Below are 19193 nucleotides of genomic sequence, written 5' to 3' on the forward strand. Positions count from 1 at the left end.
TGTATCTGAAATCCTGCCCATCCCCTCATTCACTATTCCCTACATTAGTCCACTAATATAGTCCAGTTGAAGGATTGAATGAACTAAGTGTGCCAGAAGGGTTGCCACTTTTGCATAGTTTGTGCTTGCTGTTTAATAATCATTACAAAACTAAACAAACTGGCAGCTCCAGTAGTAATGAAAAGATTTATTTTGAACTTATGGAAACTAGCATGTATACACCTCAATTAAACAATTTAATAATCAATTAAAAAGAATGTTATACCTGTATGATATTACACTGTACCCACATTGGACAAGCGGTTTGGAAAATGGATGGATGGATGATTCAGCTGCAGGCGCCACCTTCTGGTGAGACATGGGAATTCATTCGGCATGACCCTCACAGTGCATTATGGGTGTTTTCTAACTGTTGAATGCACATTGGTTGTACGCTCGTTATTGCAGTGCATTGTGGGATAGTGCCCTATTTAAGGGTATAGGGGGTGATTTCGGACACAGCCCTAGAGTTTAGTTCCATCCCTAAACAAACACACCCACAAAAGCTAATCAAGGTCTTCAGGATTACCAGAAACCTACAGGCAGGTGAGTCTGATCAGGTTTGGAGCTGAACTGGGCAGGTAAGCAGATCTTGAGGGCCAGAGTTTGACCAGACCTGCTTTAACAGCCATCTTGGTTGCCAAAAAGGTACTCCTGCACTGACAGACGCGAGTGAGTGCAAGCGAGACAAAGAGAGGAAGGGAGGATGATTCACTTTGGTTGAGCGAGAGAAATGCCAACATTCTCTGTGTGATCTACAATGTCTTACCCAGGACACACTGTCCACCCCCTCCTCATCACTTTCTGCTACAACACTCCATCTCATACGCTTCTCAGCACTGTTGTCTTATCTTTGTCTTAAGTATCCATATTCCTTCTGTCTCTCGCACTGATTCATCAGTGTCAGGATCGGGCACTATTCTGTATTATTTCACTGTCCTTCCCCGACTCAAACTTGCCGGGTAACACATGATCACAATCTTGCCCTTTTTTAGCCTTTAATTCTCTTTGTCTGTTTTGGGTTGACTGCTGGTTGTTTGGTTTATCTGCCTTCATTAGCTCAGGGTGATTATGTTTCCCTGCAGCCGTCCATCTCGCTTCCTGTTTATCAGTCAGTGTTCTTTCTCTCGGGCTGGCAGGAGCTATCTCGTCTCCTGCTTTGACTGGCAGACTCACCCCTCTCTCTCTTTTCTCAGGCGTGTTGGTTTGTTCTAGAGACAGGCTGTGAGTCTACAGACCGTGGAGATTGTTACTATGGTCACTGCAGAGTGCTCTGAACGTAATTAACCACAGTGACACAACCAGCTACATGCAGTGAATGCCACAGCACAACACTTGAGGCAGATCTGACATAACCCTCCCTTAAACCTCGCGATTATACTCAAATGCAGTGTGATCTGGCATGCAAATAACCAGATGAACTATGTGAATGGACATTGTGTTACTGCTTTTAAACAGGATACTTAAACCTTTGCTTGTAACATCCTGTGCCAGTTGTGCTCGGGGTCCGTGAAGTAATGAAACAATTTAAATTGCTGAAAGTGTGTTGCAACACCCTGACGATGTGGCTGCCAAACTCCACTTTTCTTCTTCTTACTGTTTCTTCAGAAGACATTTTGGGTGGAGAAAAAAGTTTACTGGCTTAAAATGGTTTTGCGGTGCCGACCTTGACATCACTGGCTGATAGTCCAGCGAGAGCAGCTTGGTCCAGTTTAAGACCATCACTGGCCAGTTCGGACCATGTATTCTCTCTATTACTTCTCCAGTTCAAAATCTTTAAAACACCAGCCCTAGTGATTTTCAGAAGACAACGATATATCCTCCAGCTTTTAATGTCTCTATTTCCCGAACTGAACTAGAGTTCATGCTTGGTTTATTCATGCTCTTATTTTAAATTCAAAACAAACCTCATATGTGGGTAGAGGGTGAAGCATCACTCGAGCGTCCCCTTTTATGATGCTGCTGCTGCTGAAACAGGACATTTGGAGGTGTTGGTGGGTTAGTCTTTTTTTTTTCTCTCCTCTCCCCCTGCTTTCAGATGGGACACTCAAGGATGCCTCATGCTAAAAACGCGGTAAAGATAAACCTCTGACATGAATGTACATTTGGGATTACGTAATGAAAGTGTTATGCAATGACTTCAAGGCATGGAAGGAAAGCACAAGCGGATGAGTTTGTGTTTTCTGTGAGGATTAGACAGATTTTCCCTCCAAGTCTTCAGTCGTTTAGCAGTTGTCTCTCTTCCATTTTCCCTTCCCCCCAGATAGTACAGTGAGAAGCTATAGTCTAATGCTCTTATTTAAACAGTCACACCTGTTCAAACATCACATGACCCCAAATGTAAATATTCACTTTAACATTGCAATATGATCAGTAGTACTATCGATTATTATGGCTCTTGTGACCATCTAGAACACCTTAGTTTAGTATAGTGCATAGCAATGCCTTTTCAATAATGTATAGCAATGTGATGCCGGTTTTGCTCAAACAAACACTACTCACTTCTGCTGGCAGTTAGTTACTGATGTGTGTGTGTGTTTCCAGTGTCCTTGTCTGTTTATGTTTTAGTTCTTTTTCATAAGTAAAGGAAAGTAGATATATATATACACTATTGGTAAAAGTTTGGAATTATTAAGTTTGGAATAGTTTTTAATGTTTTAGAAAGAAGTCTCTTATATGCTCACCAAAGCTGCATTTATTTAATCAACAGTAATATTGGAAAATATTTTTACAATTTAAAATAGCTGTTTTGTATTTGATTATAATTTAAAATGTAATTTATTCCTGTGATGTTAAAGCTGAATTTTCAGCATCATTACTCCAGTCTTCAGTGTCACACGATCCTTCAGAAATCAGTATAATATGCTGATCTGCTGCTCAAGAAACATTTATTATTATTATCAATGTTGAAAACAATTGTGCTGCTTCATATTTTTGGGGAAGCTGGCAAGTTTAGGCTAAGACTTTTATTTATTTATTTATTTATTTTTCAAGAAATTAATTTAAAAAATCATTAAGAATACATTCAATTGATTAAAAGTGACAGTAAAGACATTTACAATGTTACAAAAGATTTCTATTTAAAGTTTTGAACTTTCTATTAATCAAAGAATCCTGAAAAAAAAAATCCACAAAAAATATTAAGCAGCAAAAACGTTTTTTTTTTTTAACATTGACAATAAGAAGAGTTATTAGTAATTAAGCAGCAAATCAGAATTATTTCTGAAGGATCATGTGACACTGAAGACTAGAGTAATGATGCTGAAAATTCAGCTTTGATCACAGGAATAAATTACGTTTTAAACATTTTAAAAAGTTATTTTAAACAGTTATTTTATAATATTACTGTTTTTGCTGTATTTTTTTTATTGAATAAACTTGTTGAATAGACTTATTTGAAAAACGTAAAACAAATACAGACAGTATTTATGTATTTATTTATTAGCATTTTTTTCTTTTCTTTTTTTTTAGATCTATATAGAATACATTAAAAAAATTAGCATGTTTAAAACTATTGCATCTAAACAAAATAAATAAAACCATATTTTCTTTTTTTGTAAATCTAACACTTTAAACACTTTATCAAGCTTTTAAGCATAAGCCTTTATTTCAGATTATTAATAAACAGTGTGTCCACTGTTGTTTGAGTTTTCATTGTGTTTTCCAAAGCATATGAATATTCATGCATCTTAATGAGGTTCTGCATGAAGCTGTACTGCGGTTACGTATGGAAATGAGCTCTTGGTTTACCCTTACTGACAACTGCACTGACCTCAACTGTACTCTGGGTTTGTCACAACTTAACTATTGAAGGACATGATTTTCAAGAAGCTCAAAACCTTCCTTAACTGTATTACTTGGTTCAAGAGATGTTTATTCCGATCATTATTAATAATAACACATATAATGCATGCTTAGCTGTTGACAGCCTCTTTTTGTTTATTGCTTAAATAATGTATGAAATATATATGTGACCCTGGAGCACAAAAGCAGTCTTAAGTCGCTGGGGTATATTTGTAGCAATAGCCAAAAATACATTGTATGGGTCAAAATTATAGATTTTTCTTTTATGCCAAAAATCATTAGGATATTAAGTAAAGATCATATTACATGAAGATATTTAGTAAATTTCCTACTGTAAATATATTAAAACTTAATTTTTGATTAGTAATATGCATTGCTAAGAACTTCATTTGGAAACTTTAAAGGCGATTTTCTCAATATTTTGATTTATTTTGCACACTCAGATTCCAGATTTTCAAATAGTTGTATCTCAGCCAAATATTGTCTTGTCCTAACAAACCATACATCAATGGAAAGCTTATTATTCAGCATTCAGGTGGTGTATAAATCTCAATTTCGAAAAATTGACCCTTATGACTGGTTTTGTGGTCCAGGACCATGGTCACATATTGTTGGAAACTGTCACATAAGCCTATAACATTTCCTTTCTCAGAGCTTCCTTTTAATTCAACTGATTCGCTGAAGATTACAGAGCAGAATCATTTGGGATTACTCAGAACATTTATGTGCTGAGATTATTTGCCCAATATAACCACCCCAGATTATCCTGACCTGTATTACCCTGGATTATTTCCTTCACATGCACAGATTACTCCACAACACCACAGAGCCATTATAGCAACCTAAATGTCAACAGGTGCAGTGCGGATGATTCGCCTTTGCCTATGTTGTACCACAGTGCATTTCTCCTATTCGGTGCAAAGATTACTGAGATCAGCAGTTCAATACGTGCATGAATGTGTTTTGCACATATTGAACTGAGCATGCATGGACTGTTTGGATGGGTGGATCTTTACCTAATAATACTAAAATGTTTTTAATACTAGTTATTTCATTATTTACTCTGAAAATTAAGGCATATGGAAGACCGTTTCTGCCACAGGATAAAATTTTTTTTTTTTTTGGGGGGAAAAAATCAGAATTGCGAAATATAAACTCACATTTTGACTTTCAACATCTTGCAATTCTGAGTTTATATCTTGCAATTTTGTTTTTCCACCACACGATAAAAAATAAAAAAGGTAATTGCGACTTCTTCTCTCATGATTGAGTGTATCTATAATTCAGACCTTTCTTCTCAGAATTTCAAGTTTATTTATCTCACAATTGTGAATTAATATCTTGCACATAAGATGTTTGCGCAATTGCAAGAAAAATGTTTAAATTGTACAATAAAAAGTCACAATTACCCTTTTCATTTTTTTTTTTTTTTGGTTTATAATAAAAATGTTTCAATACATATCAGAAAGTTTGATGTAAAAAAGATGTTTTGATGTTTTCTCTTCAATTCATCCGGATTTGACATTTGAAATATTTGGCATAACTAAGTTATAGAGGTTATTAAATGAAAAACAATTCAAAAGTCTGATCATTTGCAAATTAGGCTTTTTTTACATTTTTTTTTTTTTATGATAGTTTACCTCTAAATGAAAATTCTGTCAACATTTACTCACCCCCACGTTATTCCAAATTTGCATAACTTTAATCTGTGAACCAAAAAAGAGATCAAATTTAGCAGAATGTTCAATGTCCCCAATTGTTTTTATTGTAGAAGAACATCTTGGACATTGTGATAAATATCTTCTTTTGTGTCTTAGAAAAAAAAAGGTTTTGGAGCGACATGATTGTAAGTTAATGATGATAGATTTTTATTTATTTTGTACAAAAAAAAAATTGATCTATCACTTTAATGTTAATAAAGGGTTTTTAAATTAAATGGCTGTAATCTCCCATTTTTCCTTAGAAATCGTAAAGACTTTCTGATTAACATAGATATCAGTACTGATCTCAAGATCGAAAAGAAAATAAATGTTATCACCCATGGCTTGAACGTGGCGTTCTAACCCTGCCTATGTGATGTCATTATAATCTCCCTCCTTCCTGTCCTCTGTGTCCTTTTCCAACCCAAACCGGAGCATTTCATAAAGCACGGCTATCCTTCTGGAGAGCAGAAAACTGAAGCATCATGGAATCACCTTGAGCGAGATTTCCAGCATGATGCAGCAGGACAGAGACTCATTTATTACTGTCCTCTTCCCGGCTGAAAAAAAAGAGAGATGTACGTAGATACAGTATGTTCACGGTTTCCAAATGAGCTTTCAAAAAGGCTCTAAAAATAAATGTTCCCACATGCACTGTGCCATAAAACATTTATAGTCTACCACAATCTGCTACACTGTCGTTGATGCAACAGTCTTGAAATATTCACAAGGTTGCTAGCTTGTTGGCTCGGCGAAAACACGGGGAAAAGAGAAAAGAGACGGTGTGCTTACATAATACGCCAGCCGCAGTCTGAGATGAGGGCGCAGGGTTAGACACGCGTCTCCACGGCCAGTATCAACAGCCAGCCTCTCCTCTCCTCTCCTCTCCTCTCGCTGCAGTGCATGGTGACATTAGCACTCTTCATCACGGCCCTGCTGTCGGTCGATCTCTCTTCCTCTCTGCAGTCTTACACAACCACACAGCTTTATATTGTGCAAGATAGCGGTCAGGTTAAGACAATGACTAAATGCACATTCAGTTCTTACATGTGGCTGCTGGTTGGTGACAACAGAGCAAAAGATATTGCTTTACATAATTAACAAGACTGCATATCAAGCTACTTTGGACAAGGAACAAAACAATCATGAAATGATTCAAAATGGACCATATTTACTTTTGTTTGTTCCTGGTTCTATTATAAATGATTAATCTGTGCACATTATTTGTATTGTATTGTAATACTTAATTGTAGTTATAATACTTTGAAAGAAGTCTCTTATGCTCACCAAGGCTGCATTTATTTGATCAACAATACAGTAAAAACAGTAATATTGTAAAATATTATTATTCAATTTAAAAGAACTGTTTTCTGTTTTAATATATTTTAAAATGTACTTTATTTCTCTGATGGTAAAGCTAAATGTTCAGCATCATTACTCCAGTCTTCAGTGTCTTCATATCATTCTAATATGCTGATGTGCTGCTCAAGAAACATTTATTATTTTCAGTGTTGTGCTGCTTAACATTTTTGTGGAAACTGAATGTAGAGCTCAGGAACAGGTTTGCATCAAGCCACACATCTGGGGAAGATTTCAGAAAAAAATTCTGCTTCATTGAAGGGTCACAGAAGCATGTAGTCTCTGTTACCCTTAATGGAAGAAGTTTGAAACAACCAGGACTCTTCCTAGAGCTGGCCTCCTGGCCAAACTGAGCAATTGATGGAGAAGGGCTTTGTTTAGAGTGGTGAACAAGAAGCTGATGGTCATGCTAGTTGAGCTCCATGATCATATATGCAGATGGGAGAAACCTACAGAAGGACAAACATAACTGCAACACTCCACCAATCTGGGCTTTATGGCGGTGTGGCAAGACTCAATCCTCTCTTCAGTGTAGACACATGAAAACACACTTGGAATTTGAAAAAAACACCTAAAGGACCCTCAGACTGTGAGAAACGAAATTATCTGGTCTGATGAACCTCAATTCCAAACATCATGTTTGAAGGAGACCAGGCAATGCTCATCACCTGCAGAGTACCATCCCAAAAGTAAAGTGTGCTGGTAGCAGCCTCATGCTGTGGGGCTGTTTTTCAGCGGCAGGGACTGAGGGACTCATCAGAGTAGAAGAAAAGCTCAATGCACCAAAATATTAAGATAGCCTTAATGAAACCCAGTCCAGAGCATTCAGAACCTCAGACTGGGCAGAAGGTTTACCTTCCAACAGGACAATGACTCGAAGCACACAGCAAGAGTCAATTATAGACAACTCTTTGAATGTCCTTGAGTGGTCCAGCCACAGCCTGAGCTTGAACCCAATCAAATATTTCTGGAGAAACCTGAAAATGTGCATTTTCTCCCATCCAACCTGACAGAGCTTGAGAGGTGAAGACAAAGTTATAAATATTTGTACTGTCACTTTTGATCAATTTAATGCAAACTTGCTGATTACAAGTATTAATTTCTTTAAAAAAAAATCTAACTGACCTCTTTTGAACTTTTGAACCGTAGTGTACATGACAAAATACCTAATTGAATATTTGAAAGATTAAACAATAAATATCATATATCACCTTTAACTTCTGGAACAAGCTCACAACGCCAACAGCAATTGTAGAGTGGCTAACAACTTGTACATGCTAGAGGAAGCTGAGCAGCTGGAATCTCTTAGTCTGATCTTGGAAAAAGCAAAGGTGACTAAAGGTGTTTACATGCCATTTTTCAAAAGCTGAATTATTGCTTTAGTCTAAACTTTAGAGAAAAATGCATGTAAACCGAGCAAGTTCTGCTGGGTTAACAATATCTATCCAGTCAAAATAATTTTCTATGCTAATTAATAGCATGCCATACTGTCAGTAGAGTTTAATTGTGTTGAACCTGGACCATTCCTTTAAGATTTGAGATTTACATGGACGCTATCACAGAGGCCGCTGCAGTGCAAAAGACCGCTTCATCCAACAGCATCGTTTTTACTATATAAAGTTATTTGATTTGAGTTGGTTTGATTAAATTTGATTAAATGTATGGACGCCTTTTCCATTAATAATTTAACTTATGTCTTCGCTATGAGCAGTGATTACTCGGAGGGGGTTGCACAGATCTTCTGCTCGGCTTCTGGAGTGTTCCGAAGGCCTAATATGAATATGTATTAAAGAGTAGTGTGAATTGAAACATGCCGTGTTGCTCATAATGCCTCGCCGACCGTGACGCAGTCGTCATGGCCCAAAGGTCAGAAGGAAATCAGAATTGCGGCCGTCTTCTGAGATGTGCAGCAACACTGCAAACCAGATTAGCTCCACCCAGCAGCATTCAAATGGAAATACACCCACTCCTTTATCTCAGCCAGCTGGAGTTTGTTGTTGTTATTTTGTCTGCTCTTTGAAGAAGTAACCTTCAGAGGGCTGGAAAATAAGGCCAGAGCTGTATTGTCTGCTACCTATCTGCTGTTTGCTGTCCAGCAGTGTTTGTTTACTGCGTTTTAAAGTGAATTTCGCTATCTAGTCTAGTATAGGCACTGCAGTCTGTGAGTAGACCAGGGGGCCTTTAATGCTGCAGATGAAATGTTCTCTTTCTTATATTGTTAAGATGTTCTCTATTGTATTGATTATCTGTTCTTATTCAAAGTAAACCGTTTTAGTCTTTGATGGGTAGCAGTATGCAGTAAGGCTTTTCATCTATGTTTATCCTGAACACAGAGACATGGGGTTAAAAGAATTGTCAATGCTGGGAAAACATATTTAGCTGAGCTACAAACTACTCTTTAGAAAAATTATTTAAAGGGGCCATCAGATGCCCATTTTCCACAAGTTGGTATGATTCTATAGGGTCTTCATGAAATGTCTGCAACATACTTTGGTTAAAATTCCTCAATGGTTGTTTAAAACAACACCTTTTTTACCTGGTCAAAAACAGCTTTGTTGACAGTGAGACATTTAGATGCATGTCTCTTTAAATTATAATGAGCTCTGCTCACCCCACCCCTCTCTTCTGTGGAAGAGGAAAGGTGATTTGCAAATAATCATAAAAAATATAAAGTCTGAGATTTACTTCTTCTGGAGGTGCAGCTGGATCACGAACAGTGGTTACTGATCCATCCGTGAGTTTGGACTTTTTAGCAAAACCTGCCTTGAATTGTTCCTCGTTCAGAAAGCAGTCTGGAGTAAAATGATATGCGCAGACATAAACGAATATAGGTGTATCCGGTGGTGTGTTACCATCAAAAACAAAACTAATCCACTACGTCCTCAGTGGCTTTGATGTCGGGAGAAAATGAAGACTCTTATGTTCACTTTTACATCCAAATACAAAACACCTGCATTGCTTATGAGACATTGTTGTCGCTGCTCGAGCATGGAGAAAATAGTGGACAGTGTACAACTGGCTGAGGGCAGAAATATGCTAATATGGGACAGTCCATCAGTGGCCGTGGGCGGGGCCTGAGCATTATGACATCATACTGCTCAGAAAATCAAAACGGCTTGATAATTGAAACTGTTTAGATTTTTGGGGGATTAAAAAAAGTAGTGAATGGATTTTTATCATTATATTGTGGTTGTGTCCACATACTGCTAAGACACATTTATATGCAAACACCATTTAAAAGTGATTTTTTGCATTCAATGTCCCCTTTAAGTTGAATGACACCCTTCATATAAAGTAGGCAGTTGCACTACATGTATCTTAAAATATATTTTGAAATCCTTTTTACATTAGATCACAAAATAAGAAGCTTATAAAAACCATAAAAATTCTAAAGCTTTTCAAATTTATGTAACTACCCTAATATTATATTACACTTTTTTTGTCCTAGTATTTTTTATTAAATTGTTATATGTTTATGTTCATTTTATGTTTTTTTTTGTTGTTATTGTTGTTGTTATTCTGTTTTACATGCTTTAAACTGTACAACATTGCCTTATATTTGCCTTGTACCTGCGATGGAACTAAATAAAAAAAGTTACACTAGGCCTACATGCTACACATAGAACTGACTACATTTAAACTACTTTATAACTTTAATGTGTGATATATTAGAAATTGTTATATTTACTGTCTTCAGATGTCCATTTATTAAAAATACCTTCAAAAAAAGGTATAAAAGCATTAAATTGCCCTTTATTTTCTTTGTTGTTTGCTGAGGAGATAAAATAGCTAATTCGTGTCAGCTTCTACCTCATTAGCAGCACATATATCATAATGCACACATTGTTTCTCTTCTAAAGTGCATTTTTGAGTCAATTTCGTAATAATTTTCTCAAAATTATCAAAAGAGTCATTCATTTCTGAATCGGACATTGCTTGTTGTCATTCAAACTAGCCGACTGAGAAACAGTACAAACGTCTTTGTTGCTGAAATACTGTCAATGCAATGTAACGTTCTTTTGCATAAGAGTTTGCGACCAAACTCTCTTTCTTTCTGCATGGCGAGAAAGGTTTGAGAAAACTGCTTTGTGCTCTGGGATCAATTTGAGGTGCTTTCAGCTCAGACAGGCTGTGACTGAGGCTGGTTCATGTGAGAAGTGTTTTCTTTAGGTGAGAAATGTGTTTGGGCCTCATGACCCTCACACCGACTGTGCTTATGAGCTCCAGGGCAGAGCAGCCGAGACCTTCTGTCCTTCGTTCATTCTGTGCATACTGTTCCTGGATCTGCAATGCAACTGCTGTATTCTGTCTTATCCGGGACTGGAGCTAATGACATTTTCTAACTCAATTTACAAGGAAGGGTACAACACTTGCAGTCATGTTCCTAAGGTGTTGATAAGATGATCTGAGTGGCTGTTGCACATTGCTCTACAGTTGCTATGTGATTACTTAATTAACTCAAGTCCAAAGAGCCCTCCTTTTACCAAGTCTATGATATTTTTGTTACAAAATTTGATTATGTATATATATATATGTATATGTATATGTGTATATATATATATATATGTATATATATATATACAGTGGGTACGGAAAGTATTCAGACCAGATTTTGCATTGTGACTTTATCACTATACTCAAATGTTATATATTTAAATGATATTTTATAAATGATAACAGTGACTATTATGTTAGTTATACAATACATACAATAGTGTCTGTATAATATAATACCATGAGTACCATTATAAAACATATAGCTCCAGTCCTGGTTTCTGATTGGTCGATACAGTGATTTAGCCGTGTTAAAACCCAAGATATAGTAACAGTTGCACATTTCACTGTGCAGGACCCATAGCAACTCATTATTTTTTCTGCAAAGCAATGAGCTGTTATGTCAGGGGCTTTTAATTTAAACTTATAAATGAACACAGTTGTTTTACTGTATCATAATTACTGTGACATCAAGTGAGATAAATTCTGGAAATTTGCATATGGTCTTAATGAGGGGAAATGTGGACCAGTGCACACTGCATTGATGGGGTTCTGGTGAGAAGCTGGTGTTATCATTCACCGTCACGGGTGATTTGATATCCTCGAACCCACAGGGCGGAACAAAACCGCATGTTCCAAACCTCAATGACTGCAGAGAGCCTAGAGAGCAAGGAAGACAAACACAAAATTGTTCCAGGGTGGAATCAGCCTACAGCCTTTATTGCACATTCCTGTTTGGTTTTGCTCTGACCACATCCTGGCATGATGTTTATGCAGTGCAGAAAACACATTGTCTTGTAGTTTTACCTTTCACCCCACGAAAGCCTGAGATCACTACATATACCAGACTCCTTTCAATTCAGGTACATATATTATATTTTTTTCATTTATTTTTCTTTCTCTTTTTATCATCAGTGACAATGCCTGCAACATGCTTCAAAATCTTCATTTTGGCAAACTACAAATAAATTAAAACACATTCATAGAACACAATTTGACATTTAAGGACATTAATAAAGAAAATTAGGACAAACTGAACAAACAAAAAATACAAAGCGGCGGCTTCTGCTCTTTTTCATTACTTTCTTGCTTTTTAAAAAAAAAAAAAAAGAAAGAAAAAGAAAACTTAGCTAGCTAACAATCACAGACCACATGCAGATATAATACAACAGAATCATCTCACTCGTTTGGACGATTAACTCTGTTAGTTAGTTTCTGCAAACTACTGATCTAAACTATAATCACAAAATTTTGCTTTAAATCGGAAAACATCCAATTTCGCGATATTTTTGACTGGTTATAATAATAAGTCCTTGGTATAGTATCTCCTCTCGCTAAATAGGAAAACACACGACCACTTTTTAATAATGTCCAAACAGTCTGGAGAAGACCAAATGCACTTCAGTCGTGATAAGAGAAACCATCTCCGACCAGACACACAAATCTGCAATAATTTTACAATGGCTGCAGTGATACGAACATGAATTACAGGTTCTCCAGTGATCAACGTGTATTTCATTTTGATGACCATGATAAAATGATCACTGTATACAGCAAAATGTAGTGCTTGCCACTGGATTGCCTTTTGAAGCACTGCACACTCACCATTCATTGTATTGGATAACCTTAATATCAATAACACAAAAAGCTACTAGACAGAAATAAATATCAATAAGGGGTTAACAGTGTTGTTTCCCCTCCATCCGCCTTCAGGGCATCAACATTTCTGGTTTTATCATTTATACATCAGTGTCTTCATCATTTTTTTTTTTTTGTTCAAATGTCATTAATTAGCAGCTTCTCATGTGACATTTAAAATCGTCAGTGATAGCAGAGAGTCTTTCTACTGAGAGCGCAGCAGTTACACACAAGGAAATGGTGACAATGTACATGAAGCTTTTGGCACATGCTGTTTCCATGTCTGGAGAAGAATATCCTCAAAATATCATATGAAACGGCATCTCACAACAAGGAAATCGGACTTTTCCCACCTTGAAGCATCATTTTTAGGGAATAATTCACTCAGAAATGAAAACTCTGTCATAGTTTTTGCACCCAAACATGTATGACTGACATTTTTCTATAAAACAAAAAAGGAGGTATTCTGAAGAATGTAATTGCTGCTCTTTTCCATATAATCAAAGCTGATAGAGACTGATTCTGTCCAGCTCCAAAATGACAAAAAATGCACCATAAAAGTATCATAATGTTGATCAAGTGTCACATGCACAATATTTTACACTTCTGATGATAACATCGAGCGGCCAACAAAATCCCATAAAAAGGTGGGATCTTGTATTATCTTCCCCTTCACCGTAGCTCTTATTTACATTTCCCCATAGTCATACTTCAAAATCAACAAGGTTTGATCATGTCAAGGACATCAAAATGCCACAGACATCAAATATGACTCGTGGAGTTTAAATGCACCCTATTTGAATCCACTTAATTAAATCTTTTTTTACTTCTTTTCTTAATTTTTGGTCTTTCCTTGTTGTATGTCTTCGAAAGACTATTTTTAAGATCAACAATATTATGGAAAACAGCATCTAGAACACACCTCAGCGTTTTCTATTTGTGTTTCACCAAAGATATAGCGCCATACATGTAAGAAAATGACAGAATTTTGATTATTCCTTTAAAACGCCCAATGTGTCAACAAAACCCATGATTTCGCCTTTTCGGCTATCATGTCATTTGTATTTCACACACTGTGTGGAGAGCGCTATCTAAAATAAACAGCTCTTCTACATCTCATCGCTCACAAGATGCAGTCTGAGGCATTCTGGATTCACACTGACATTTGAAGGAGAAGTCAATAAACATCAAGGCATCGAGCTGCGGCTCTCTCGGAGCATCAATCAGGCAACTAAACGAGACGCCCTCATTCCTCAAGGTTTCAGAACAAAGGAGTCGACCCCTCAGCGTCTCTTTCTCTCTCCCCACCTCTGTACTTCTTCATCTGGCTCTCGTCAACAGTGGCGGCACCAGCTACCAGAGTCCGTAACAGAGCTTGACCTTCGATTTATGCAATTCGAGAGCAACGTTTACAGTCTTGAGATCTTATTTCCTGGGCCGTTGGCCATTTTGTCCTGTTGTTCTAGTCTAGTATTGATCAAGTACACAGCACAATGATGCAGAGTCAGTGCAAGGTGGAGGAATCAGGCCCACAACCACGAGCGTATCGATTTATGAGCCAAAATGGTACAAGTGAATCAGCACAATTAATGTTTGATTGTGTTTGGGGCGTCGGCATGTGAAGGTGCCAAGTTAAGGTACTATCCTTACGTCGGTGCTAACAAGGGTTCAGGTCTGCGCAATCGGCGTTGTCCCGTCGCTCAGTGCTCCATGGGGACAAACGCTCAACATTTCGTGTGCAAACATCACCATGTCTGTCACATGCCTCTCTATCGCCAATACTAAGATCCCATTGGGATGTTGACATTCGTTAATGCCATCTGGTATCTAAATCATCAGAATTATGAGCTTTTGGTCTTCTCCAAAAACAAATAATAGAATGACCAACAGAGGTGGTTCACATTTTTTTTTATCTTAGACCTCTGCATAAGCAATGAAGGCTTTGTTCACACTGCATATCAATCCGTTTTGTAAGTGCTGGTGTGTTTGTTCAGACTGTGTAGTCGATATCCGATGCCAGACTTTCTCCTATAGCTGTCAGTGTGGGAAGAGAGGACGGAAAACTGGGAATTTTGCCTCTGCTCACTGTCTGTCATGGCATCTCGTGGCGGTGCTGGACTCACAAGAGGCATCTTTGTGCATTCATGCTGACTCGTGCACTTGTCCACTATCCGACACAGTGAGAATCAAACAGTTGAGGAAAAATTAGCTAAAACGATTGATTCAGATCTTAATATTTTGGATTCCAAACCGCATATGGACATGAACACAATGTGTTTTTTTGTCTGTTCAGACTTCAAGAAACAATTGAATTTGAGTCGGATGTTGCCAAAAAAAAGAATCAGATATTCGCTGCCTGTCTGAACAAAGCCCTAGAGTATTTTTTCTCCATTGGAAATCATCTACGCAACACAGTGATGTCTACATTTTGCCACGCGAATGGAGGAATAGAAAGAGCACAGCTCTACATAAATTACAGTCATCATGTTGCATCCAACCGTGAAAAACAGCACAGCCAATGAGGAGGAAACCAGAGAAACTGAACCTCAAATGTAGTGTAATGATCTGCTTATCTATTAAGTCATTTGCATGTAAATGGGGGCAAGTCTGATGCTGTTCAGTGCAATGCATTGTCAGCTATAAAAGGAAAGAGGGATGGATGGAGGAAAAAACTGAGGCAACAGACAGATAGACAAGGATATAGAGTGGAGATGATGCACATTTAATTTTGCTTGGAGCCTCAATCGTATCCAGAGTCCATAGCTGTATGTAGCCGCAGTGACGCCCACTTATGAGTAATTGTGATGTCGCAGCGAGTGTTCGGTCCATGGCACCTCGATGAAGAAGAGTGAAGGACGGAGTGAAGGTGAATGTGCCACGTTTATGTGTAAGATATGATGCGCTAGCTTGTTTTTTTCGTAGTTAAGTTTGATGATGAAAAAGAAGAAAACCCAACTGAAAAAAGCCATGTCGGGATCGCGGTTGAAGATGCTGACATCAGCCGTCGGACACGGGAGGGGACACCCAACCGTACTTCTCGTGGGTCTTGACAAGGCTCTTGAAGGTCGCCTCGGCTTCCTTGCGACTAAAGGTCTTCTTAGACTTGCCTGCTTTCCTGCAGATACGACCCTAAAGAGAAAACACAACATTCGGAACAATGAAGATTTACATGCGTCAAAAAAAACAGGGAAACATTATGAATTGAATGAACTTTAAAATGAAAAATGGGGAAATGGGGTGGAGAGATGGTAAAAATATTAACTGGTAAATGGTCAAAATAAATCATTTTAATACTTAATTAGTGCATAGCATACAGCATATTGCAGCATACATAACAAATATGATGATTATAAATACTAATAAGTAAATTATATATATATATATATATATATTATATATATATATTATGAAACTGACATGCAGATGTAGATGTGTGAATGACAGATTGTGGTGTGATTAAATGGTCCTGGTGCTCCATTTTCAGAGGTTTTCCCATTTTCAATTTCAACGCCAACTGCTCTGAGCTTTGAAGACACAGTAAATCAAGAGGCTGTGCTTGATAAAACCTCAGGCTGAATTATTTAAACAAGCTTCAAGAGCATTTTAGCACCAGGTTCTGCCATTTTGATCGCTGCTAAAGGATAATGGGAATAGAAGTGATGCAACGGTGCATCCAGGAATGCAGCATCCCACAGTGAAAACGTCCAGCTGTCATAGTATAAAGTTCGCCCACTGAAGTAACCATTTCAAAGTATAAAAAATGAGTTGGTTGGTTTTTAATGCTGCACATGCAAAGAAATGGGCTCCCCTTTGCTAATGTCTCAAAGATGTCTGCATGTTTGTGACTCCAGATCAAAGATTAAAAACAATCCTGCTGCTTTTAAAAAACTCTTTAAAAATCAACATAGAAACCCGTTTTACATCAGTTTTCTGATGAAAAGATATAGGACCGATCTTGTGCATCTATCTATCTATCTATCTATCTATCTATCTATCTATCTATCTACACATTTTATCAATTGGGAATTGATTGGAATATGAAAAGTGGGTAAAATTAAGAGGGTCTGACAAAGTATTACATTTTTGTTAAAGATTATAAAAGCATAATGTGCATGTATCATGCACAATAAGACCAGGAACATGCATTAAGAAAGTAAACAGAGTCCATTTTGGTTTCAATGTTGATTTTGATCAGGAAAAACTAAGTTACAAGTTGGTGTTTATATACTTTGCAATATAAAATTCTAGTGGTCCATGCAAGATACTTGTATAGCAAAGGAAAAGGGTATTTAAAGAAGGCATCTCTCTGACTCATCAGCCCCTAAAGCCTTTTCTGGCAATGTGTTAGGGACAGGAGATACTTATTTTCATCTGGCATGCTCAAAATACCAGCCGAAAACCAGGCATGACCTAACACATGATTTCATAATAGGACAGATGTTTTAAATAAGCCAAAGTGTGACAGTGAGAGACACATTTATATTTCTCTGCATGGGTGGAGCAAATGTCATATTTAAACATAAGACCAAATACGAACCTTACATTGTTTAATAAGAAGAGCATCTTTAATGGAATAACTCAGCCAAAAATGATTTACACACCCTAATGTTTTTCAGACTCGATTTTCTTTCTTCTGTGAAACACAAAATAAGAATGTTAGGCAGAATGTCTTTTCCAACAATATGTGATGACCAAGCTGCTCTAAAATCTCATTTTGTGATTCACGGATGACCAATGACCAAATTTTCAACACTCTTAAAAATAAAGGTTCTTTATTGGCATTGACGGTTCCATTAAAAACTTCCATGGAAACTTTCCACTGCACAAAAGTTTCTTTAGATTTTTAACATGTACTTTAGATTTGTAAATGGTTCTTTTAAGAACTGTTCACTGAAAGGTTCTTTGGGGAACCAAACATTTTTTATGGCATAATTGCGAAAACCCCTTTTCGGGAACCTCTAGTTTTAAGATTGCATGACCAAATATTCGTTTTCAAACTTCTCCTTTAAGACCAGCAGAAGGATCAGGTTCTGCATGCAAAGCGCAATCATACAAATATGCCACTTCAGGCTACGTATGAGAGAAACAATCTCACAGACCCAGCATCCACTAAATGAGCAAAAAGGATGTGCTTCCATATGCCCCAGGACTGAGGTCAGTCTAGTGCCAGTGCTGATGTAAGACAGCAGGGACAGTGAGACGGAAATAGCCAGCTCTTCCCTCAGGCTCTATCAGTCAGGATGAGATCTAATGGCCCAGAAGTAACCGCATGAGCTCAATCGAGAAGAGGCTGCCCTATCCCCTCAGAAAAGCCTGTGATTTTTGGATTAAAAGGAACCAATGGAGCCTTAATTAAGCTTTATTGTGATTATGGTCTCTCTTGGAAATCGCTTCCCTCATGCTTGAGAGGCGACGGAGGAGAGCGGAAGGGAGGGAACCGCGTCGATGTTAATCCAGGTTATTCGCATCAGCGTTTTCCCTGCAGCATGCTAACGGCATCAGCACCGTCTCCCTGCTAGGCCTGTCACGATAACAACTTTTTGTTGTGCGATATATTGCCCCAGAAATAATTGCGATAAGCGATATTATTGTCATTTTAAAGACCATTTTTTTTGCGCTATTTTGGTTTGGTGCGTATCGAGCGCAACGCAGTGCCCATGTGAAGTGCCTGATGGGTAATCCTGTGAATGGAGATCAGTCAATGGTCGCGCTCGGCCTCTGTGCTTTCTGGGACAACACAGACGGTAGGGATTATGTAACCGACATGTACCAGATAAGGATAAACAGTGTTGCTCTTTGCATCATAGCATCACATGAAGCGTAAGGCTGTTTGATGCTGCTTACCGTATTATGTCTGAAAGGAAGTCGTCTGTAAATTCAACAAGGCAAAAAAGGAATATTGTTTCTGATCACTTAAAGGCAGAATAGACTCTCGGATTGGAGACATATGGCAATTCAATTTATTTTGAATCCATAGCCTACAGGTCAATGCATACAGGTGCATCTCAATAAATGTCGTGGAAAAGTTAATTTATTTCAGTAATTCAACTCAAATTGTGAAACTCGTGTATTAAATAAATTCAATGCACACAGACTGAAGTAGTTTAAGTCTTTGGTTCTTTTAATTGTGATGATTTTGGCTCACATTTAACAAAAACC

The 19193-nt window shown here is 37.5% G+C and overlaps 1 protein-coding gene across 2 annotated transcripts in view; it reads right to left on the reverse strand.

Moving 5' to 3' along the window:
* Positions 1–13471: 13471 nt before the first annotated feature.
* Positions 13472–19193, reverse strand: part of LOC107691500 (ubiquitin-conjugating enzyme E2Q-like protein 1) — a 9058-nt gene continuing 3336 nt past the window's right edge. Inside the window, exon 2 of one of the 2 annotated variants that reach the window (XM_016490116.1) lies at positions 13472–16163. In XM_016490116.1, the coding sequence (XP_016345602.1) occupies positions 16032–16163 (132 nt within the window). In that variant the 3' untranslated portion in view covers positions 13472–16031. The remainder of the gene's footprint in view (positions 16164–19193) is intronic. The other variant, XM_016490117.1, reaches the window with a different exon arrangement.

The sequence above is a fragment of the Sinocyclocheilus anshuiensis genome, unplaced genomic scaffold (genome assembly GCF_001515605.1).
Source record: "Sinocyclocheilus anshuiensis isolate Anshui unplaced genomic scaffold, SAMN03320099.WGS_v1.1 scaffold162, whole genome shotgun sequence".
Lineage (NCBI taxonomy): Eukaryota > Metazoa > Chordata > Actinopteri > Cypriniformes > Cyprinidae > Sinocyclocheilus > Sinocyclocheilus anshuiensis.